General features: G+C 41.6%; 2 protein-coding genes across 7 annotated transcripts; both read right to left on the minus strand.

The window, feature by feature from the left end:
- Nucleotides 1-1,041: 1,041 nt before the first annotated feature.
- LOC119030375 (E3 ubiquitin-protein ligase TRIM47-like) lies at nt 1,042-4,492 on the minus strand. Its single transcript, XM_037117900.1, has 2 exons — nt 4,365-4,492; nt 1,042-3,504 (listed from the first exon to the last, which is right to left on the minus strand). The coding sequence occupies exon 2, from the start codon at nt 3,493-3,495 to the stop codon at nt 1,906-1,908; it is 1,590 nt and encodes a 529-aa protein (XP_036973795.1). The 5' UTR covers nt 3,496-3,504; nt 4,365-4,492; the 3' UTR covers nt 1,042-1,905.
- Nucleotides 4,493-11,415: 6,923 nt separating this feature from the next.
- LOC119012382 (zona pellucida sperm-binding protein 3-like) lies at nt 11,416-18,545 on the minus strand. 6 transcript variants are annotated; one of them, XM_037086167.1, is made up of 9 exons: nt 17,945-18,539; nt 17,736-17,854; nt 16,144-16,247; nt 15,883-16,060; nt 15,707-15,812; nt 15,545-15,627; nt 15,371-15,465; nt 15,179-15,202; nt 12,655-13,394 (listed from the first exon to the last, which is right to left on the minus strand). In XM_037086167.1, exons 1-8 carry the CDS (start codon nt 18,467-18,469, stop codon nt 15,195-15,197), a joined length of 1,218 nt encoding a protein of 405 aa, XP_036942062.1. In that variant the 5' UTR covers nt 18,470-18,539; the 3' UTR covers nt 12,655-13,394; nt 15,179-15,194. The 6 variants fall into 6 exon arrangements, 5 of the variants coding, with proteins under 5 accessions (XP_036942022.1, XP_036942062.1, XP_036942032.1 ...); XM_037086127.1 differs by lacking the exons at nt 12,655-13,394; nt 15,179-15,202 and adding an exon at nt 11,416-12,282 and having other exon boundaries at nt 17,945-18,545; XM_037086137.1 differs by lacking the exon at nt 15,179-15,202 and having other exon boundaries at nt 12,655-13,616; nt 17,945-18,542.
- Between the last annotated feature and the right edge of the window lie 6,468 nt (nt 18,546-25,013).

Here is a 25,013-nt window from a genome sequence, read left to right on the forward strand (position 1 = left end):
TTAAAAAATGCTATTTTGCAATTGTTTTAAGTAAGTAAACATCTCAGGAATATTTGAGTGAGTTTTCAGAGCTGGGCTTATTTATTTGTTCAGTAGACAGCTCTGTGACAGAGGCAGAGAGGATCCTTAATAGAATCATTCAGTGAGATTCAGACAACACACCGATCAGGCATGACACTATGACCACCTGCCTAATACTGTGTTGGCCCCCTTTTGCTGCCAAAACAGCCCTGACCCGTCAAAGCATGGACCCCACGAGACCCCTAAAGGTGTGTTGTGGTATGATGAGTCGTCTAGCCATCACAATTTGGCCCTTTTCAAACTCACTCAAATCCTTATGCTTGCCCATTTTTCCTGCTTCTAACACCTCAACTTTGATGACAACATGTTTACTTGCTGCCTAATATATCTAACAGGTGTCATGATGAGGAGATAATAAGTGTTATTCACTTCACCTGTCAGTGGTCGTAATGTTATACCTGATCAGTGTAGATCTATCAGAGGATGATTCCATGAAGTGTTAGACATCTAATAAAGAAATTACAAAAGGTTCAGGTGTAATGGTTACAAAAAGATAAATCTACCTTTGCTATTTGTTTTGTATTTGGTGTACTGGATAATTCCAGTAGAACTCTCCATGTACATACTCAGCCTTTAAATGGTTCACATTTGAGAACGAGTAAGTCCTATTGTCCACTACAGAGGACGTGTTGTAAATTTGAATGAACTTAATTTTAAAAATGTTCTCTTTACAATATGTTTTTTACCACCCCAACACTAAATTTATGTAAAAAAAAAAAAAAAATTAATTGAAACACTTTTTTTTCCTGGGTCTCAGGAGGATAGTTGGTGTGTATGTATGTGCGTTTTCAGTTATTTGCCATGTCAATGTAGTCACATCCATTTAAATTCCCCAGTAAGACGGAGGTCTGTCCATAGCACAAGATTTTTTTTTGAAGGTGTTATTTGTAGAAAAAGTCACTATTTACAGTCAGCAGACAATTTTGTTTTTAAAAAAATCTGAGGCACTCAAGATGATTATTGAGTTGAAAGCCTTTAATTTATCTTGGTTTTTGAATCATAACAACAGTAAAGACATGCATTTCGGCCTTCATCACCTCTGACATTTTCAGATAGTCAGTGATCAGTGTGGACAGGCAAATAGAACATGATTGATCTACCGTCACAAGATAGACTATATGCAGGTAGGCAGTCACATTATTAGAATAGCAGGTTCTGCAGGGAAAATCACAAACATAAGCAGAATTATAATATATACACAAAATACACAAACAGATATTTCAAATCACTCAGAAAGACATTAATTAGTAATTTCTCAAATGCCTGAATTAACATTATTAGACGTTTAAAGGCATCAGATGTAGCAGTCTAGCAGACAAAACTGTCAGAAAAAAGAAGTCTTATTTCCTGTTCAAACCTTGGTATTGGGTATCTTTCACTGTATAATGTATATCCAAAATGGTTCTCTTGGTAAGAGCCTTCATAATCTGTCTCCATCTGTCTCTATACACTTTACAGTCTGTTGCAGAAAATGACTCTCACAAGTTTGTCACTAAGAGTAGGGGCTCTTCTTTACTCCCCTTTACTCTTTACTGTATACTGTGTAACAAAGTTCACTGGATCTGACTTTGGTTATTGCACCTGTTTTTTTTTTTGTTTTTTTTTGTTTAGTTAATGTCGAGTTTGATTGAAATGTGATTAATGATGAGTTACGGAACATCATCCCGCTCCACTCTGTTCATAATTTTGCTTTGTTCTCTTCAATGTTCTGTCGAAAACACTTCTGGCCATATCTTACAAATTGCCTCTTTAAGGGTTAGAGCCAGAGACTCTGTGAAGTCAGAAGCCAGTGGAGGATCAGGAAATGAGTTGCTTTGTTCTAAATCACATTATATGACACCTTAGTTTTGCGATGTGAGTTGTAAAATCATCATTTGGACAAGGACTGAAGAATGGGTAGAGTGTCGCGGTGAAGTCGCAGCCAGTGAAGGAGTAAATAAGAGTTGCAGCATCAGTGTCAAAAAAGCAGACCAGACCTTCATCATAATCCACAAACACCCCCACCTTCTCAGGCTTCGACCTCAATGGGAGACAGACTGGAGGGTCAGCAGGGGCAAAGTACCCGCCTTGACTCATACGACATACAGTCCAGTAACCATTCCTGGGGCTCAGCTTGCCTTTTGTCTTCCAAAAGGACAACTTCTGGGCCACACCTAAAGTCCACACTGACCATGATTTAACCTGACACTCAAAGTAGAATCTTTCAGAAGTGAAACCCTTTGTAGATGAGACACATCTGCAGTCCATGCCCTGATTAGACTGACTAGGCCTGGGACGCACTTTATTAGGATCAAGTGCCAGATCCACTGCGTACTGCTGGACCCTCTTCAGCTCGGCCTCAAACAGCTTCTTCATCTGTTTACTGAGCGTCTCCTCCAGCTGAGCCACAGCTCTCACCACAGTCCCATCATATGAAGGTGGACGGACGCTGACTCCTGTCCAGTCCTTGGTGGGTGGAGCAGTGTTCAGTGATGGGAAGCTTTGGAGGAGGTGGAGGTGGTCTTCAGACTGTGAGAGCTGCTCCACCTCAGAGCTTCTCTTCTTCAGCTCAGAGATTTCCTGTTCCAGCTCTTTGATGAAGCCTTCAGCTTGTTTCTCTGTCTTTCTCTGCTTCTCTTTGATGGTGTCCATGAGCTCGGCCTGGCTTCTCTCAACAGACTCCTTCAGAGCGGTGAAGACCTGAACACCAGCTGCTATCTCTCTGTCTGCGTCTTTCATACCGAGCTCCACTGAGCGCTTCATCTCCTGAATCTTCAGTCGTCTCTCCTGGATCATCTGCTGAATTTCAGCGTCTGTCTTCCCCAGCTCGGCCTTCTTACCTTCGTATTCCTCCTTCAGAGGAACAACGTCGTGTGTCTTGTGGTCTGCATAGGTGCAGAGCACGCAGACACACACCTGGTCAGTCTGACAGAACAGCTCCAGAGGTTTATCGTGCTTCGCACACATCCTGCCTTCCAAGTTCTCCACAGGGTCGATCAGCTGATGTCTCTTAAGCCCTGCCATTGTTAGATGAGGCTCCAGGTGAGTCTCGCAGTAGGAGACCAGACACACCAGGCAGGACTTCAGGGCCTTCAATTTGGTTCCAGTGCAGACGTCACAGGGAACTTCTCCTGGTTTGGAAACCCGATGCTCTGAGCTGCTGCTGCTGCTGCTGCTGCTGGCTTTCTGCTGAGCTGACTGTCTGAACTGCGCAGCCATCTCAGAGATGAAAGTATTGACCTGCAGCTCAGGTCTCGCATTGAAAATCTTTTTACAGTTTGGACACTGACACGTGACATTTTTATCCCAGTGCTGAGTGATGCAGGTTTTACAGAAGTTGTGTCCACACGGTATGGTGACTGGATCAGTGAACACATCCAGACAGATGGAGCACAGAAACTGATCCTCAGTCAGCAGACAGCTGGCAGCAGACATGTCGACACTCTGAGGAGAAAAGGTTTGAAAAAAACAAAACTGGAATCACATATCTTTTCAGTATTTGGTTGAAAGATGTAATTAAGATATCAGGAGAGTCATCATGACTTGTGTAGTTATAGTGCATTCAACGGAGGGATGAATTTACTGAGAAAATGTGCAACACATCATATGGTTCTAAGTGCTGTATCATAGGCTACTGGACGTGTTTCAGTTACTGACAGTCACCTGGCTGACTAAGAACCATCATCATCAACAAATCATGTGGTTGTCAGTGGATGACAGCGGCAAAGTGCATGTATGCAGTGTCTGGCAGCGAGTGACGGAGAGCTCACATGTGCACTCCAGCTGTGGTATTTCTACCTTCTCTCAGAAAGGCTCAGAAAATAAGTGAGAACATAATCATCTTTATTCCAAAATATTTTTTATTCTGCCTGGGAGAAACTTAAACTTTTCCCAATATATTACACAAATGGACCTCAGATTTAAAAAAAACATACTGTATAGCATCCTGAGTGGAACTGACCTGTCTGAGTAGAGCTCAGGTTTTGTGTCAATACTGGTAGCTGCATGACAGTATACTCTATATTATCAACTATACTGCATTATGAAAGCAGACAGCAGTAACTGCAGAAACAGTGAGGCTGTCTGAAGTTCAGTTCTACTAAGGTTTAAAGCAGTAAAAAAGCTTAACGTCACTTTTATATGCAATAAAAACTTGTCAGCTGAGAGAAAGATACTGCAGTGTGGAAGCTCCAAAGGGCATCTATGCTAGGCTAGTTAGCTTTCTAGCAGGGCCAGAGGTGGTACCTTTTAATAACTATTAATAGCACAGACAGCATTCTGTCTATGCAGGGCAGTGTACTCACCAGTGCTGGGCAGAGATTCTGCTGTTTTGTTGTTGGGGAAATGGACGGCGGACTCTGATGGATTCAGTGGAGAGACACAGTGTAGCTTGTTTCAACTGCAGCTCCTCTGTCACTCAGGCAAACTTTCACTTTCACTTATGAAAATGTGACCTGGGGGAATTTCCTTCCCCCAGTGTTGCTCCTCCTCTCAGTGCAGCTCTCTGAGTGAGGAACCTTGAAATAGCTTTGGAATGAGATGGGTTTTTATTTTGTCTGTCAGGGTACACGTGTAAAACCACAAACTAGCTCAAGTAAATCTAGAGACTCGGAGAACAGGCAGGCCTACATGAAGAAATAAGAGCTGGCAGCTAACAAAAGTCCTGGTATGAAAGTTTTGATGTGGGTGGAATTACATATACCGGAATGATTCACATAGTAAATTCAGCATAATGTACTTTTCCCCAGCACCAGTTTCATCCATACAAATTCAGTACGGATCAATCATGCTCACCACTCCGCTTCAGTTTTTCTGAACCGATTTTGTCACCGTGTCACTTATCACCAATCACATTCCCCACAAAAAAGTTTATAAAGATTATTCCTTCATGTAAAATATAGCATATTCATTATTTCATATTGGGAGTGTGACTGTTTGTGGGATTAGATTTTAAATATCTTCACCGTGGGAGGAGTTTTCCGAAAGCTCCATTTTCGGTGACCTACACCTCCGTTTGTGTGTGAATGAAAGGCTTTAACACATAGAGCAGCTTTGTTTGAAGAAATTCCTGTGTACATGTGGCTTACAGGGATTAAAATGTGCAGTTTGATCACACAGTGACACAGATGTCACAAGATCACACTGACTTTGGAGACGGCTTATGGTTGTGAAGTAAACATTCAACTCACACCCGTGCACTAAGCATGCTGTTTAATACTTGTCAGGTAGGTGGATTATCTTGGCAAAGGAGCAGTGCACACTAACTCAGATTATATAGCCACAATTGCTCAAAATTTTAGTATGAGAGTAAAGTAGTTTGACTGCTTTGTAGTGCATTGGTATTCCCGCCTAGGCTATAAAGTGTGACTGACTACAAAATGAAAAACCATTAAGTCAGTCTGGTTGGTTTCTTATTCTGTCAACAAAAAGCCGCACAAATAAAAGGCAATTTGCCTCAGAACATGCCTTGCAGTTGCATTATTGCACAACGCAATAAATAATTATGCCTAGTACAGGATGTAAAATAAAGCAGCCTTGTCAAACATCTTCTTTAAGGAGGCTATCTATGTGTGAGTGCACTTGCTGCTGGAGCTCAAGTAGGGCAACATCTGCAAAATACCTTCAAATCAATTTTATCAAATCAGTTTTATTTATATAGCCAAATATCTCAATCACATTGCCTCAGCTGGCTTTATAATCTGTACAGTGAACAACATCCTCTGTCTTTTGTTTGACCCTCGATTCACGTGAGGAAAAACTTTCCATGTTGACGGAGAGAAAAAAGACCCTTTGGGATCCCTCTCCCAGGACAGACAGACATGCGATAGTTACATTGTCAGAATATCTGATACAAATTATAATATATGTAAAGCTGGTTGATCCAGGGGTCGACTGAGCAGGACGAGGCATCGCCAAGTAGATTATGAAACAGAGGAGAGCAATGATCCAGCAGAGTCCAGGGTGTGACGATCCAGATCCGTCAGTATTTCGAGGCAGCAGGGACCAGGAGAGGTAGATGGTCCCAGGGGCCTGCGATGATAATCAGAAAAAGCAGATTGTTTCTCGTCAGCAGTACAATGTAAAATACAAAAAAAACACTATAGGTAACTCATTGAGACTGACCCTGACACACTGAAGAAGCTATCAAAATCAGTTTTGAGTTTATATTTAAAGGTGTCAATAAAGCCAGATTGTCTGATGTCAGCTGGGAGGTTATTCCAGAGGAAGGGGGCCTGACAGGAAAAAGCCCTGCAGCCAGCTGACTTTTTCTTAACCCCGGGAACCATCAGGAGCCCTGAAATATGAGAGCGTAATGCACAAGTTGGAATATTTGGTGTAAAGAGATCTGACATGTACGATGGGCGAGGCTGTGTGCAGTTTTGTATGTCATCAGCAGCACATTAAAGCCTGATCTTATATGTACTGGGAGCCAGTGCAGTGACATTAGGATTGGTGTAATATGATCACATGTTCTTGTATGTGTAAAAACTCTAGCAGCACCATTCTGAATCATCTGAAGACTTTTTAGTGCTCTCAAAAGCAAAACCTAGATTTTTTAACCCTTTGAGAAGTAACACAGTTGTCGAGATTTAAGGTCACCTAATCATTATGGTCTCTCTGTCTAGCGGGGGTCATGACCTGCATCTCAGTTTTATCCAAATGTAGGAGCAGGAAGTTTTCTGACATCCGTTTCTTCACCTCGTACAAGCAGGTCTCTTATTTTGTGATTTGAGATTTATCATCAGCTTTTATGGGCACATACAGCTGAGTGTCGTCCGCACCTTCGACCTGGAACAGCGTATCGGGGGTCAGTGTGAGAGCCCGCTAGCATACCTACTGGTGATAATATGTAGCCAAATGCTGTCATTGTGTGATCCTAGCCGGAACCTCCATCACAACCCCAAGATCTCCCACAATCCAGCAGGATATGCTCCGACACAGCTCAATTAGTTGCCCAACAGACTGTGACAAACCACATACAGGACTCAACTGAGCATGCTGACTCAACTGGTTTTCAATTTCCCCTTAACTTGCAAACATACGGTTAAAATAACTGTTGGAACTCTAAAACAAGAAGTAAAATACTCCAGGCAGTCGGTGAAGAGAGAGTCGGATATTTAGCGGTGACGAGCCAGCCTGTGCCAAACACGAACATTTCCATTGCCCTGCAGCAGAGCAAACAAGGCTGGTGAACAAGAGGCAACATGTTGAAATATTATGCAACAATCATGTGCCAACTAGTGCAAACACAGGAGTGTACCTCCCCAAACTTAGCATGGGATTTGCTTTGGTTGACTGGGCAGCTCCTTTCACCACAGACAGGAGCTTCTGTACCAGTGCAGAAGTTTTATAACAGCCATCTGCATCCATAAGTCACTAAGATATTTGTGCAGTAGTTAACCACAGGAACAGTTAGTCAGAGTATCAGGAGATAGGAATGGCAGAATGTGATGAGTGGTGCGGGGAGACATCCTCTGAACTCCTATTGAGAAAGAGAAAGAGTGAGGGATTACAAACGGTGCAGAGGCTTTATTAGCTGTCATAACTGTTGCCCGACAGGAAGTCAGTGAGGCAAGAAAGACAGACAGAGAGCTGGCAAAATATGAAGAGCACATTATTCAGAGCAGTGAGAGCGCAGCACACTCAGAAATCAATCCCTGCAGATTCACAAGTGTCTGCAGTGCGCTACACAAATAAATTACTAAAGTGTGTGATGTTGCTGTGTGAGTCACTGCCTGTGGGTGTCCACTGATAGCAGATGACAAACATCTTACCAAAAATAACTCCCGTGCTGCCGCGTGTATTCCACGTACATTAAATCGGGAGTATTCAGCGTAGTATTCTGCTACTCTGCTTTACAAACCTGTGCCACAATCCAGAAGTAACAAACCTCAGTTTGGAAACCTCAGTTATGGATGTATTTATCAACATATGAGTAATCTTAGCTATATTAGCGAGTTGTAAGAACTCACCCTTGACCTTGCTTTGACACAGATCGTGAACAGTGGTCACCACCTGTGCCTGACCTCTGCCTTACCTGGACCTGCTGCTCTTTTCACAGCTTCTCCTCACTTCTTTTGCTGCTGTAATAATTACCACACCCACTAGAGGTCACCACCTATAAAAAAAAAAAAGTGTAATTACTGGTTGTAATAAGCTGCTTACACATTCGATCGATATGGTTGTTTTTCTGATGAGGGCAGGCAGGTTAATGCAAAGCCAAATTGTTGTCTATGACTTAAAGCGACAGTATGTAGAAATTGTGGAGTTTGTGTGTGAATACAAATCCTGGGTGGGTAACAATCAGTCAGATGTGATGTTGGTGCTCACTACAAACTGAACTCATGACAATGTGATGTGTTGAAAACATGCATGTTGAAGTAAACATGTACAGAGTGTAACGCAGTGACTGAAGATACACAGAGCAAAAACAAGAAACAGACTCTGTTTACCTTGTGACAAGACACTGTACCATCAACATGATTCTGTGGCTGTCAGTTTAAGGTCAGAAGGTTACATCATGTGGCTTTAACAAAAGCAGTGGCTACACTCTGATACAGCAGGTCATGGAGTGCACCATTGGAACCAGTTTGCAATCTACTTGTATGAACTGTTTTTCAATACAAACATCGTTCTTCTTACTGGTTACTGCCATGAGAAGCAGGCAATTGTCTGTATTTGGTGTTGGCTGAAAGAACTTCATACTGTGCATCCATTGATGTGATCTTGCCAAAGCTTTAGCCCCTAATCCTAACCCTTTTAGACAAATAACCTCAATCATAGTTAATTTTACATAACCAAGATCTCTGTCTCTGTTACCTTGACCTTAGTGGCCATGTGTAAATTTAAAGAAAGTAAGAATTTCAAATAATGTGCTGAATATTATCCAGTCTACTGGCCAGTGCAATAAAGCTAGGCTCCTTTTCTCTGTGATTTGGTTTCTAATTCTTGAACTTTTGCAAATCTGGAGTTGATAAATTAACCTTATGCCAATGCACCTATTTTTTGTTTGACTTTGATAATTTACCCAGCATATATAACCATCTGCTGTGATGACATTTACCTGATGTAGGTTGTGTCATCCTAAACATCATGGATGAATGTATATATCATGGTCTGTGTGGGAGTTTTCACACTTTATTCTAGATGATTAGATTTAAAGAGAAATGCACCATGATCCCTTCTTAGGTTCTCAGTTCTCATCCAAGATCCAACATGTGGTTATTTGATGTTAAATGTTTTTGCAGGTTTAGCCATAAACCTGTTCCTCAGTTAGTCATTTGTGAATATTGATGTGAATTTCTTCCACAGTTGACATTCAGGAAGGCTTTTAATGAAAGATCTGTAGATAGAAATAAAGCTAGGACTTCATCGCTTCTCTGCTTGTTTTGTTACTCATAAATCACATCAATAAACACTGGCTAAGTGATCATGTTCCCAGCTCCAGGACAGTACACATGGTACACACCTGACTGTGTGTACCATGTGTGTGTTAACTGTGTGTTGAAAGTGTGACTAGACCTCCCGGCTCTTAGCAGAACACACAGTGACACAGTGTCCTGATTTAAGCCGTCAATCCTCCAAATTACAACCAGTAACATTCTAAATGTCTCACACAGCCCAACCCACACACGAGACGACCGCTATAATCAGAGCAGAATTAGAGGCTCATTAATGTGTCACGCTTACCTTGTTGTGCCGGTTGCCATGACAGTGAGACAGCTGTAAGTGCTGCCTCGTCGCCATCACCTGTATAACTTGTTCCTGTCGGTCACCAACCAGTGTATGGTTAGTATAATATCTATTTAACAGTTTTTCTGTGCCGGAATATTTCATGGCCTCAGGTTTACTGCATATGATTGAACACACACCTAAAATAACAGAAAGTTTAAAATAAGTAGAACAGGGAACCTCTTTGGCAGTAACTTTGGCTTAGCATGCTAACATGTTCACAATGCTAACATGTTGATTTGTTTACTACACTCACGGTCTCAACTGGACATGTTGGCCTGCTAACATTTCTGGAAAACATCTTGAAACAATGTTTCCAACATTGATCTGTTCAGTTGTCATGCCTGCACCATCCTGACATGAAAGTCAGCACATATACTGTACATACGTGTATGACAAATACTGTAGAATTGTTGACATGATCCATATGACAAATATGATACAAATTTGAAAGTGCACATGGGTTGAAACAAAAAATGACAACATCTTATTCTGGCAACTAGGCTGTTTCAATAAACACAACTTTGAGGCTCTCTTGTACGTTTTTCATTGATTCATAGGACACATTTATATGAGACAACAAAGGTCAGAAACAAAAGTCAGAAAACAAAAAACACAATGGTGAGTGTAAGTTGGCTTTAATTCTTGTTTTCAGTGAGTATAATGCTACAGAAAATGAAGCTGGCAGAGTTCTTCTGACCTCAGAGTTCTGTAAATGCTTCAAAGCAAATGTGAAATGACAGACATATTTACAATGATACAGTCTGACATCAGAGTTAATGGAAACATGGAAAATTCCTGCAACAGGAAATCATGGATGTTAGGCTGTTTGCCCAACAAGCTTAATCTCAGCAGATCGATGCACTAATGCATACAGATGACTAATAAAGGCACTGTTCATTTGCGCAGCTTGTAATGACGTACAGCCTTGACAGATGGTAAACAATGGTCCTACAAAATATACACACACACACACAAACAAACACTGTTAGCAGATTATCAAATTTGTACCCAGTGGATCACATCATGGCCATTTGACCACCGTCACAGTTCTGGTTCAGTTGCTGACATTGTTTTATTGACAGGGTTATCTCAAAGGTTGCCTTATATTGCTTTAAAGTTCACCCACAAATGAAAACTCACCCCAAGCTAATGGAAAGTCAGGTAACATTTTCGTAGTCCACAAACCATTTCTGGAGCTTCACCGCAAAACAGTGGAGTGGATGGGGACTTTAAGAAAACAAAACAGGAAAACAAACAAAACACATCTGAAAATAATATTGCTGTAGCAAAAGCATTAGCATACCTCTCTGAAATGGGTGCACAAGCTAACATTATTGAAAATCACCTCTGGATCTCCAAGCTTCTGGAGACTGGACAAGCTCTATGGAGTCATCTTGTGTTTTGTTTTTCTGAGTTTTTTTTTTTTATTATTTTTTTTACCTTTTACAGCAAGTCCCCATTCACTCCAGATGTTATGGAGAATGCTGTAATGCCGTTTTGCTTGGAGGCTCTAGAAATCACCTGACTTTCCATTAGCGCGGGGGTGAGGGGATGGAAAAAAAAATTCATTTTTCATTTTCATTTGCAGGACGAATGAAAATTAAGAGCGCTCCATCAAAGCAAGATATTACAACTCAATTTTATTTTCACACTTTTGGTTCAACATGCCCAAATATTGATATGGCCACTGCTGAAATTTTATACTGCTGCCCTGGTAGAGTGGAGATGAATGACACTTTGTTTGTTCTGCCCAAAGCATCAAAACAATGACATCTAAAAATCACGTTGTTATTTCTTTCCAGAAGCGATGCTCTAGTCATTCCGGCTGATTCAAATGTCAAATATCAGACCTTTCTTAATCTTTGAGCAACAAAGTTTCACCTACGTTGTATAGTGAAGGCAGATGATGCTTATTCCATTCCTCGTCCTATTAAAAAGAATTTAAACATTTCTTTATAGCACACAGCATATTCTAGTTCTTCATGTTGCATGTTTGCAAAAGTCACAATGCAACATAGCACTCTGAATATAGCAGATGTGCAGAGAGCGTGACAGCGCTGTACAAATAACACCAGCTGTCATTTGATTGCCTGATACTCTAATGACACCATCATCCATAATAATGAGTCACTGATCACATCACAAGTACTTGTTTCATGACAAACAGCGGGCGCCTGCTGAGGTCACAGTGACATCAGCACAAAGTTGTTTGTTTTAGATAGCAGCATCCTGTCCAGAACAGCACAGGATTGCTGTAAACTGTTTCTCTAAGTGATGAGCCCGGCAAACTGACAACAGTAGTAGAGCGTGATGGGTGCGATTCGCCCTCCTTTCTGCGTGGAGTTTCCATCTTCACTTGCATGAGTGGGTGCAGAGCCAGACCTTCTGGAGGGTTTAACATGGCCATTCCACATAACATGTGCAAGTTTGGTGACCAGCCTGGTGTTGGGTTTTTTTGTCTCTTGTCAGCTGTCACAGCTGGAAACACTACAGAAAGATTAGCAGATGATAAAAATGTCATTTGATTCAGTGCTTGTGTCTTTTTTCCCCTTTTTCTTTCTGACCTTGCCTGTGATTCTTATGTGAACATCGGGATTGGGAAAAGGGTGGCCTAATGCTCAGTTTTTCCCTAAAGCATGTAGAAGTATCTTTACAGGTCATGTAGAAGCAGAGGTGACAAATAAAACAGAAAATACTATATGCTCTGTATCTAAAACTGCAGCTGTAAGCATGGACGTCATTTCAGACTTCCTGTCCATTTTGCAGTTACCAAATTTCCTCCTACTGGTAGCTTTCTCTATTCTGCCATTGCATGTAAACTTGAGGATGCTGTAACAATTATTAAGAACAAAAATAATGCTTACAGCAAAATATCATCTATTGTTTTCATTATATAGGGACCTATTGGAGCTAAAGCCTGGATTATGAAGATATCAAGCTGCAACCTCCAGGCCTGAAGTTTGAAGCCAATGTGATGCCAACGAATGTCCACCTGAGGCTGGCTCTGAAAGCGAGTGAAACAGCCAGGTCAAATGGTTTTGGTCTCTCGCGCCATTTTCCTCCAACATGACAATTGAACAGGGAGTGATTTTTAACATAAGTCACTTATTTGAAGGACATTAAGGTTAAAAATGTTCGAGTGACAGTCTGCTTGGCTTCACCTAAGTTAATTCTAGTCATTGAACTTGGCCTCCCAGCCATTTGTGGTGTTGGAGAATATGCTGTGTGTAACACTATTTGACTGCTGAGTAGACAGGCTTGCGATGAGCCGGGAGCGAGTGTGCATGCAGTGTGTGACGCCTGTGTTACTGCTGCAGCTCTGCTACTGCCATCCCTGCTTTTCTACCCAGTTTGCCTTTGACAATCACAGAAAAATGACAGCGACGGTAGAAGGAGAAAGGGAGGAAGAGGAAAAAAGAGCACAAACAGGGAAAACACTGCTCTTCACCTGTTGTGTTTATTTTCATGTCTGTGACATGATAATACACATTATATGTCTGACAGGCCTTTCAGCAAAATCTGCACATCAATGAAACGGTCTACACAGTTCTGAGCCACATGTGCTCCAGCAGTGAGGAGGAGGAGGGGGGAGGGAGAGACTGTGGGTGAGATGAAAGGGACAGCACACATACATACACATTCAACAGATGTTGCTTAACACACACACAGAAATGTTTGTTTCTGTCATCATAAAATGGAGCTGAGCTGCTGTCCGTGTTTGAAATCAATATATTCATCCAAACTGGAAAACGTGAGCCCACTGTAAACCGCAGGGAGAAAGAGGCTGATGAGCGATTCAGTCGTCAGGTCACTGGAAGAAGCTGCAGCTCCAAAAACAGAATGGCGTCAAGTCAAATGACTGCTCAGCTTTCCAATATTAACATCGAGGCAAGGGTGATATTCTGAGCAGCAGCAGCAGCAGCAGCAGCAGCGTGGCACAAAACAGCTGCTGTATGATTTACAGCGTAGGGTTTCCAGGAAAAAAAGGAACTCACACGCAAACAGAGTAAAAATGTGTTGTCGTGAGAGGATGTATCAACAAAATGGGCTTCAGCATGAATGAGATTTTCCAGACATCATTAAATGGTTTGATAAGGTCTGAACTCCGACGACAAAACATCAGCATGCAGAGGGTGGGGAATGTTCCAGGAGGAATCGAGAAGGATAAATGCAGGAGAAACAACCACAGCTTGGCCCACTTAGAACAAAAACCACTATTGTCATGATTCATTCCTGCTGGATCTTTGGATTTACTGTCCTCAGCAGGGAGATAGAGTTCCACTCAGGTCTAACGCCAGGACCGCCTGTGGGATTGTCCACACCTACAGTAGATAGCCATCATGTCTGGACAAGCATCAGTATGAAACAAAAGAGGTTACTATTTAAACCCAGCACACACTACAGGGGCTGGCTGCACATGTTTAAAGCCAGTAAGGTCTCAAATTCTATTGACAGTCAGCGTGAATCACCATTTTGCTTCACTTAATTCATTCACATGGGTATTGTGTTCCTGTCAGTCGTTATTGTTTGTCCACTAACCAATCAGTAGCGAGTGATGTATTTAATACCACAGATGTCTTTATGACAGTATGGAAGCTGCTGTAGCTGCTGAATATTGAGGTCAAGTAGACCTGTGGGGCCTCACCGCTATGAAAAGTACACAAAAAGTATTAAAAAGCATATGCTACTAGATTTATACTTGAATCGAGTAGGCCAGAAATGACATTCAACCACATCACACAACACAAATAACTCGACTAAGTATAGACTTTAGAGATAATCTAAATACATTTTATTACTGTAGGCTTTAGAGCCGTGTATCAGAGAGACATTAGCTTTGCAGTGAACGGATCACTGTACATACAACTGAGGACCACAAGGCCTCAGTCCTCCAGTCCAGAGGGTGGGGCATTTGGGTACAACTGATCTGTCTCCATTAAGCAGGGGGTTGTTTCACCAGATTTGCAACATGCAAGCATTTCCACGTTTCACTCAACCCATGCATGAACATGCAAAAGTGCTGTAGGGCGTCGTCTAATGTCGTTGTGACATTAGAACAAACAGAACTAAATCTCTGAATCTAATCTAAAGTTGCTGAGATATGTTGCTCACCTTCTGGAGAGTTTCCTCACAGGGTGGGCCTTGCACCACTTTGAGGTTTCTCACCCTGGACGTCACCATCAGCACTTGTGTTGCCACATTTCCACCCACAATAAACAGAAGTGCTTCTGAGAAAGACAGCTCTCGCAACCTCATTTTCTACAAAAGCGTTTCACCATCGGTCTGACATCATTCCAAAGAGTAAACATCACATGCTGGTTTTCAGTTATGTGTGTGAAAACATAAAAGGTACATGTTGTTTTACATCAGTGTGCAGTCATACCCTTTAGATCACCACTTCAAATAACTGGGGAAAAAAAAAAAAACACTTTATTGTTTAAACATGTAATGGTTCATTGTCAAAGACAATGGGGCCCATAGTCAGTTCAGCTTGCCACTGCACCCCTAAAGCACAGACAGATCCAGTTGGTACCAGAGATGAAGAGTAAATAGATTTACTGCTGACATACAGTACCTGTGTCTGCATCCAGGTCTCGAACCTTCCTCATTCCACAACTAGACTCACAACAGGCACAAAACTCGTCCTTGCCACGTAGTGCCCTCCACCTACTGAAGAGGAGTTTGGTGTTACTAAAGACATATTGAGAAATCATCGCAGAGATCAAGGTCTGACAACGTGTTCGCATACTGCTTGTAGAAGGAGCACACCTTGTGTTCAGTGGTAACTGCAGATGAAGCTGGGATGGCCTTTAACTTGCAAGTGATATAAACCTGTCGAAATCAGAAGTATGTCAGCGTTATCCAGGGAAACACGGGTGACCTTTAAATTTGTCAGCAGATTTGTACGTACTGTCTTCAGCAGATGGAGGCTGAGAGCCTCCACCTGGAACTGGAGCTTATGAGGCTGAGACTGCAGCCTGAACCTGGACCTGGAGCTGTGTCGATCGCCCAGACACCTGGGAGTGAAAATGTCAAACATTAACAGAAAGAAACAGCAACTGATGCATGTCTGTATCTAAAACGCACCCATGGTTCTTTATGAAAGCATGCGCTGGGTCAGAATTGGGGTGTGGCGTCATGGTAGCAACACAGCTGTCCACCAACACTCTGAGGGGAGGATGCATGAGTTGGATGACCGATGCCTGCATGTTGACAGTGTCTCTGAGGGTGAACTTGCTTGAGGTTCTCTCGGATTTCCAGTCATCTAAAAAGCAGAATAACTCAGTTGACATTTCAATACAAAAAAAAAAAAAACATTTTCAAGCCATCATCTCTGGTGTAGCTCACCAGTCATGAGCTGCAGAGAGAACTGCGGCTGCCTCTCAGCCGCTGCAGTGTCTTTGTGGGCCATCCATGCAGGATACGGCCGGCTGCTCTGCACACTGTGCTTCCTGAGAATGAAAATGAGTCGAGTTGGTACAGCAGCATCTGCACAGACGGTCAGACCTGCACACCCTATACTTGAGTCACATACTGGAAAGACAAACAACTGTATTTGGATAGTTTTCCTTCATGACTCCCCTCTGAGTCAAACCATTTTTTCCCCCCCATTTTCAGAGGAAACATTCACTGCCTTTAAAAACTACTTGTGAGGGGCTTATAGTATTTTTGTTTAACTGGGAGTTTATTAGCAGACTCCATTTCTAAATTCACATTAGCTTCTGTTGCTCTGTGAGTTGAGTGGAGAGAGGCACTCAGGAATATGCGGAAAATCCAACTTGAGTCCTTCAAAGAAATCCAGTTCTGTCCAGTTATAGTTTATACATAGCCATTCCAGTCCTACGACGTTGGCTATGCCAACAGGCAGACCATTTCCTTTCCTTTCAATCATAAACCTCCTGTCACTCTACAGAAAGACTACGCTGAAATCAGTTAATAAATATATATACACATTTATTATGGTAGATTCCAAACCTTTGTTTCTCTAATGCCTTTTCATTGCCAGTGCAAGCAGCCATATGCAGAGCTATATATAGTGCTATCTATCTTCTCTACAGCAGATACTACAGAGGCCAGAATAGTAGTATATATTCAAAGTTTGTTTTTTTTTTCTTTTTTTCAGTTAATGTGTTTACCTAGGAAATGGCATATACTGGGGTGAGTAGTGCATCCGCAGGACAATCAGATCAACTGTATTTACTGTGTATTGTCTGGTTTGAATATTTGTCTTTTTGTCACTTCTCCAGTTTGAACAAACCATCTGCTTAGAATTACGGTAAACTCAAGATAACTCCGAACTTGAAAAATTTCTGCCCCACTAGGAAAACTACAACGGAACACCAGTCAAAGAGATAGAATTCCTATTTGTAAAGTTTGGGCAAATCTACTCTGATGTCCCAACAATGGCAGCGCCCATGGGGAGGGGGCAGGACATATATGTTGACAACAGTGTTTCAAGTCAACAAATGGAATATTTAGATATGTTTCCAAGTTTTTTGGCATTGTGCAGCTGGAAAGCTTGAGGTCAGAAGATGGATTTTTCCTACACCTTGTAGATGCTGGAAGAGACTTGAAACCATAGCAAAGGGCTCAGTATACTTACAAAGGACACTATGTAGCTTCTGAGAGGAAATTCAAAGTCAGATATATACAATATTTAACTAAATAAACAAGATGTTCTCAGAGAAAAATAAGGTCCCAGAACACTCTTTGAAGCTAGAAAGGTGGCAGGGTCCGCCACATATCAACAGTATGCAATTGTGATGTCCTTTAACATCAGTTTTGTTTTTTAAATTCTGTCATGAAAATAAACATTTTGTTTAGGCAGAATAAAGATCAGCCAGTCAAGATCATTGTCTTCTCATTAAAATGACTCGCTCCTTTAAACATTTTGTGATAAACTAAACTGGGTCTTTGGAGGCTGATCCAGATTGAGTCACCTTGGATAGTGGCACTGCACTCCAATGACAGCACTCTGGCTCCTTATGATGGGACTCCTGCCAGACACTATAGGGTTGTAGACCAGTGTGAAGGCATAAATGAAGTCACTCTCTGTCATCTAGGGAAAAGAGAACCAGTTTCAAATCTGATTGACACTCCTGGACTAAAACAGTCACATCAGTGCATTATATCAATCAAAACCTCATACCACAAGTGTGCTGCCACAGCTGTGCAGGTCACTTTCAAAGATCACCACCTGAGCGCCTTTGTCGATGTCAGTAGCCGAACAACCACCGAGTGTGATTTCCTCAGGCTTTATCAGCTTGCCGAGGCCCAGCAGGTCCTGGCTTGCCTCCACCTGGATCCGACTTTCCCCACACCGAACAGCAACACGGTTGGTTTTCCCCGGCCGCCGTAGCTCAAACTTGGCAGGGGGCTTGTTTAGTGGATCCACTGGATCTTCTGGATACTTCCAGGGGAGTGGTTCGACTGCTGGCTGGATCTGCTTGGACTGGAGCCTGCCAGCTTGTTGAGCAGACTCCCTGGAGTGCTCTCTCTCAGGTCCTGCTGCCGGCTCGGCTTCCACCTCTGCAGGCTTCTGCGCCTCGACCCCCTGGTAGATTGGCAATCTCATACCGGGGAATCGAGCTCCACTAAGCCTGACACATGCAAGCACAAAGCCTAACACGATAAGCCGGCTGGACCCCATCATTGCATGCAGGGAATATTCCATGCTGCTTTCTTAAACATGACCCCTGAGGCAGACAAAGGAAGTAACTCCTCCCTCTGCCTAATTAGCTGGATCCCTCTCCACAAGTGTGGATCTCACAGCTGCACTCCTCTCACTAATTGGTCAGTCTGTGACTTGCACAAAACCCAACCATCCTGTATCGATCCCCAGGCGCTCCACTTGTCGCGGCGTCCAGCGGTGCTTTGAAGAGTGGAGAAGAATCGAGAGGGCAGACTCGGTGGCATTTGTACAATTTGCTATTTGATCATCTTTAATCCATGCAAACTAATAAAATACATAAAACAAAAGATAAAAAGTACAAACCTTTATACAGTGAATGCAGTGATCATCTAATAATTATGAATGTAATGAATTTCAAATACTGTACTTAAGTACTGTACTTAAGCCTGATTTATGGAACACTTTATTCTGAAAAACACAAACAGAAAATGAATTGAACACTGATCATATTTATGGATTTCCCACATTCTCTCTGTATAAACCTTTGACTCATTTTTGAAACCTTTATTTATTCAGGGGAAGGTGAGGCTCCCTCTCAGGAACGCCCTGATCACATTCACACCTGAAAGCTGCTCAGTATTACCACAGTCTGATCTGGGCCTTGGTTAGGTCACCACTGCCAAATACTTTTAAAAAATCTGTCAACAAATGAAAGAAGAATTTTTAACTTCGCATCCTACAAATCAGGAAGATTCACGGAGATAACAAGTTAAAACTTGTATCCTAGAAACCCAAGAAATGTCTGATATATTAAAGATTTAAATTGACATCTATATATTTCCAATAAAATAATTATGTAGTTCAACAAATTGACTGAGTTACTTTGTGATATAAACTGCAGGAAGACTTGCAGATAAATAACTGAAGTTTGTCGAAGAATGTTTGAAAGAAGTATGCTTTACACTCACAGAATATCATACAAGCCTGTTCGCTGCAGCATTTTCAACCAGAGAGCAGCTACTGAATGTAAGTAATGTACAGATGGAAACATTCCCAAGAGAAAAACTGTCTCTACTCCAGTAAAACACAATGCCAACTGTGCCAAATGATGTAATTTATTCCAATAAAATGACTTTGTGTCTTTGTGTGAGCAGAAGAAAGTCTTGAGTGACTCATTATAACATGTGGTTTAGAGGGGTGGAACATTTAGAAGGAACGATACAACAACAGGTGAGCTTAGGTTAAATAATCAACATCAAGCCTCATTATATCGATGTGCGTTGATGCGTTGTTGGTTCTTCGGAATTCATCACGTCAGTGTGTCGGCGTGGACCCGCCTCGTTCGGCTGCTGTGTCTGTGTCTTGTTTCCATCACTTATCTTTGTAAATGGCACGTTTACATAGGATGCCTAAAATAACACCACATCTCAAGGTCTGGGGGGGGTTAGAGGTTACCATAGCAACAGCACCTACGTAATGAAAAATGCCCGTCATTCACGGATTGCAGGATGCAGCAATTTACCTGGGGGTGAAATGTCTCATGTGAAGAGTTCATCATGTTAGAAATATTCTCTCTTTCACAACAAACATCATATCTTATACACTCATGGTGTTGTTAGAGCATGAGGTATTCAGTTTATCTCCTCCCCCATGATGTCAACTTTCTCATTTCATCTCTCTCCACATAGAACTACAAAATGATCAGTGTTTCAAGATCAAATGAGACACTATAAAATACTTTGATGATAATGGAATTAGGAGCTGTCACCAGTCCCCTCACTTTTCATCCAATGGTATGACAAAGTGGATTTTTCTTGTCATTTTGCATTTTGATAATAATTCAAATTGCTGTAATACAATAATAAAAAAAATAAAATAAAAATGTAACCATAAAAAGCAATAACAATGAAAATAAAGAAATGAAATAATGACAAATTAAAAATGATGAATTTAGCATTAGATGTATTGAAGTGTTTTTATTGAAACATTTTAATAAATTATTGATTGTATAATTCAGTCATACTGTTTTCATATATATTCATATATATAACATTATTCATCAAACCATTTGTTGTTCTATTTTGCTCATCTGTCATTCAAAATTGTTTGTGCATAACATACATCATCATCTGGGTGTTATCTGATTTTTAAACATGCAGTCATTATTTTCAACAACTTGGAGATGGTGGGGAAAATGCTTTGGCATGCTTACTAGTTGTGTTTCAACAAAACTATCTGCCTGGTATTCTGCTGTGTTCAACAACTAGTCACTAACGCTGTTTGTCATTTGTGGTGTAAAGAGCTTTTTCCACAGAAAACTGCTGCTGCTGCTGCTGCTGCTGCTGGAAACAACACTTTGTTTCTACTGAAAACAATAAAAGTTGCAGAAAATCAAAACAATCAGCTGAAAGATGCTGAAGCGCTGTAAAACCGGAGCAAACAGCAGTGTGGTGAATTTCTTTGTGGGTTTTTTCATATAATATTTTTCAAATCGCAATGATAGTTACCTTGTGATCATTCTATCTATTGTCAATATATAAATATTAATTATAGCAGCTATATTTGTGTTTTTTGCTACTGAAAACTTCCTACATTCAGTAGTTTAGTAAATTAACATACATGCATTATTTTATATAGCTACATATAAAATTCATGTTTTATACTATATAGACTGATGAAAAAACAACAAAATAACAAAGCAAATAAATAAAAACACCAAACAAATACCTAAAAAAAAAACAGATAACAGGCAGAATTTTCTAAGTTTAGCTGCTCTGAGGACACATTTGATTTGTATCTGCTCCTACAGTTTTAATCGTGCCAAAATAATGCTTAGGACAAACTCAATTTGAGAAAGTAGTGTTATTACTTTCTGTATTGCCAAATGCTGAATTTACATACAGTACAGTAATGCATTTGACAGCAAGCCGGTAGCACACATATCTACCATACTTGATTCATATTTTAAATGTTAAATGTAGCCTCCCCGAGATCTGCCAACACATGTTAGAGTGTAACATTTGTGGAGTTGTCCTTTAAGGTTGTTTTCATATGATTGTAAAGTCACACAACAATGATGGCAACCAGCGTCATGTATTAGGGCGAACACACAGATTCCTCCTAAAATGAAACAATGAAATACTGGTCACGCTGGAGGTCAACAGTCCATCAGGGGGAGGGGGAGAGGAGCGAAGCACAACTCTGCCATCACATCTGCCTAACAGCTGCATTAAAGTGTGTAGCCTACATTTTACACCGCTGCCTCTGGGGTTTTCCTGACTGTCCCTGAATGAGCCATTGAGCCTATTGATGAGCAGGGGCCATCGGGGTCACCAGGGAAACTGGAAACTAGACAGCAGGAGCTCTTCCAGTCAGTGGCCAAACAAAATCTCTCCACTTTCAACCATATTTCATGGTAAAATAAACTCATGCTCAGAATGAATAATGGAGCTGGTGGGCACGTTCTGCTTTGACTACGAGGATGACCTTTTCTAAACAAGACGCTGATCATATAATGTGTGTCTGCAGGGAAATAAATCACACTCTAACCGGGATCAGACACTAGCACAAGGCAAACACACAGCAGAGTGACTTCGGAGCAGCTGAATGTAAACACACAGACACACTTTTCCCATCATAAATGCATGCAGACATATGTTCACCTCCACCTGTTCACCTCCTCCACCTCCGCCTCCTTTTTCCTTGAATCGGTGTCAAGATTTCAGACTTTCATCTTCAAAGGTGTTCTCTTCCGAACCTAGAACGGTGCATTATTCATGCGCTGTTAGCAATCAGACAGGATACATGATAAATACTGTATCTCACATGTAGTGCCTTAAAGCCTAATGCTGTGCAGAATGAAATATGTGTGTGAGAGGGGGATGTCCTTCCCTCCAAAGCAGCAGTGTGACTGAGGATGTGTGTGTGTGTGTGTGTGTGTGTGTGTGTGTGTGTGTGTGAGGCTCGCTGCCAGCACAGTTCAGTCAGGCAGCTGCTGGGCTGAGGGATCTTTGGCAGACTGTGGCTGGAGGACAAATGAGGGCAAATCTCTGCAAAAGTAAACTTTACAGTCCAGCAGGAATAAAGACCTGAGAACTAGAGTACAGTCTACTACAACCACTGCAGTGCATGAGTCATCTGCAAACAGAACGTATCACAACAGTGTCAGAGAGCTGGATGTTGAACCTGCCATTGTAGCAACCAGGTTCACCAATTAATGTTAACGTGTAACCAGACGACATGTGCACATCTTAGTTTTTAAGAATACTGTTATAGTGTTACACTACAAACATGGCAACCCAATGATGTCATCATATCTTATTTTTAGATGATTGAATGTTATCCAAGATGAAAATTCTTCTCAAGCACCACATGCATTTGAAAACACATCTTAAAGTGACTGTTGTTGTATTGTTTTGTTTTTTTTTTTATTGAAATGCAGATATTCACTCTATTCTAACTCAGACAGAGACGGCATGTTGTGATGACGTGTGTGATGAGGGGATGGGTGGTAGTTAGTACAACCTGCTGGTGAAGCTCTGTGACATGAGTTATAACCAGGTAAAAGAGAGTGTTTAAACTGCTAAACTGAGATGACATATGATCTACTTTTAATACCCTGCTGTTACCTCATAGTAGGAGAGTCCTGGGTGAGACCCCGGGGTGGGGCAGGGCCTCTCTGTGTGGAGTTTACATACTCTCCGCATGTCTGGGTGGGTTTCCTCTGGGTACTCTGGCTTTTTCCAACAGGCAAAAAAAACATGCAGGTCAGGTTAATTGGTGGCTCTTAATTGTCTGTTGGTGTGAATATGAGTGCAAATGGTTGTTTGTCTCTATGTGTTAGCCCTGTGATGAGCTGGCGAGCTGCTCAGAGGGTACCCTGCATCTCACCTGTCAGCTGGAACAGGCTCCAGCCCAGACAGTAGAAACAAATTCACATCAGCATGCTAACACGCTAACTAAGATAGTCAACATGCTGAGCACTGCGCCTGTTTAACATTGGAATGATAACATTGTAATTGTGGACATGATCACATGCTTGTGTTAGCGTTTGACGTAGACTGAATGAATCTGTTTCCCCACACCGGTATGTAAATTCCACTCTTGGACTGACATGGCAAAAATAGTTTTAAAAAAAAGAGAGAGTATAGATTTTTAGGCATGTCATCACTTTTTTCATGTAACGTTGGAGCTCCAAGTTGGTTTAAATAGAAGAATATATTTTTCATTTTACCCCCTTAAAGACTCAGTTACTGTATATTCTGTCATATGTTGAAATTATACACTTCGTTCTGTTCAGTTTTCAAATTTATCTTGTGCTCACGCTCTGGTCAGGTTTTGGCACAAAAACTACTTGCAGGAGATGTTCTGACATTTTGTGTGTTGTAGGGCAGGGGCCCTTCATCAACAGTACTCACTGGTTTCACACAATTTGTCATGATTGCAACTTTTGTCCTGGCTGTTTTTGTGTTTTTTTATTTGCTCCTCTGCAGAGGCTGGCTGAGTCCCAGAAGGCTGGAGCCATCTAGCTCATCTTATCATCAGCTCAAAATTAATAGAATAGAATAGAATAGAATAGAATAGAATAGAATAGAATAGAATAGAATAGAATATCAGACTAGATGGCAGGTAGATGGCTGACTTACGCCTATATCTCTCAGTGACTTTTTGCCTGTATGTATTTTTGCTCTTTCTCCATTCTAACTTTGGTTCTCCTCAACCTCTCCAGTGTTGGGTTACCTCCAAGCCCTAGCTCCAAAAGCCAGGCTGCCACCAGCTTCGACTCCACCTTGAACCTTCTCTGCCTCATGCCAACAGTTTCTCCCCTTGAGCCACAGCTGATGTTGTGGTGAGCCCAGCTACCACACCAGCTGACCCTGAGCCTACACCTGCGTCTCCTCCTCCCGTGTCCCCACTGAGCTGCTGTGAGCCCCACGACTCCGCCTGCTACCACAATCCGAGCCCAGATTTATAAATTCCTTTAAACCTGTCCCCAGTCTGGATGTCCGCTTTTGGGTCCCAAGACTGAGGGACAGCTTTATCCACCAGGCTGTCAGGATGCTGAACTCTCTCCCTGCTCTGCCCCCCTGCCGCACACACACCCTCCCTGGACGCTGACTCTCCACCTGCTGCCCCCCTCCCCCCAATCCACACACACACACACACACGGACTCTGAATGCCCCCCCCCCTGCTGTGCACACACACACACACACACCCCGCCCCTGGAAAACAACAATCAGACCTTCAGACACTTTATCACTACCAGATAACTAAGCTCTCCTTATGTGTATGTGTATATATATGTGTATATATATGTGTATATATATATATATATATATGTATGTGTATATATGTATATATGTATATATGTGTATGTATGTATGTATATATATATATATATGTATATGTGTGTGTATGTATGTATATGTGTATGTATGTGTATATATGTATATGTATGTATGTATATATATATATATATATATATAAAAACCTATTCTCTCTTTTTGCACTACTGTTTAAATTCACGTTTACTCAAACACCTACTGATCATCACACAATCTTAACACGTAGTCTTGAACTGTGGTC

This window comes from Acanthopagrus latus, chromosome 2 (genome assembly GCF_904848185.1).
Source record: "Acanthopagrus latus isolate v.2019 chromosome 2, fAcaLat1.1, whole genome shotgun sequence".
Taxonomy (NCBI): domain Eukaryota; kingdom Metazoa; phylum Chordata; class Actinopteri; order Spariformes; family Sparidae; genus Acanthopagrus; species Acanthopagrus latus.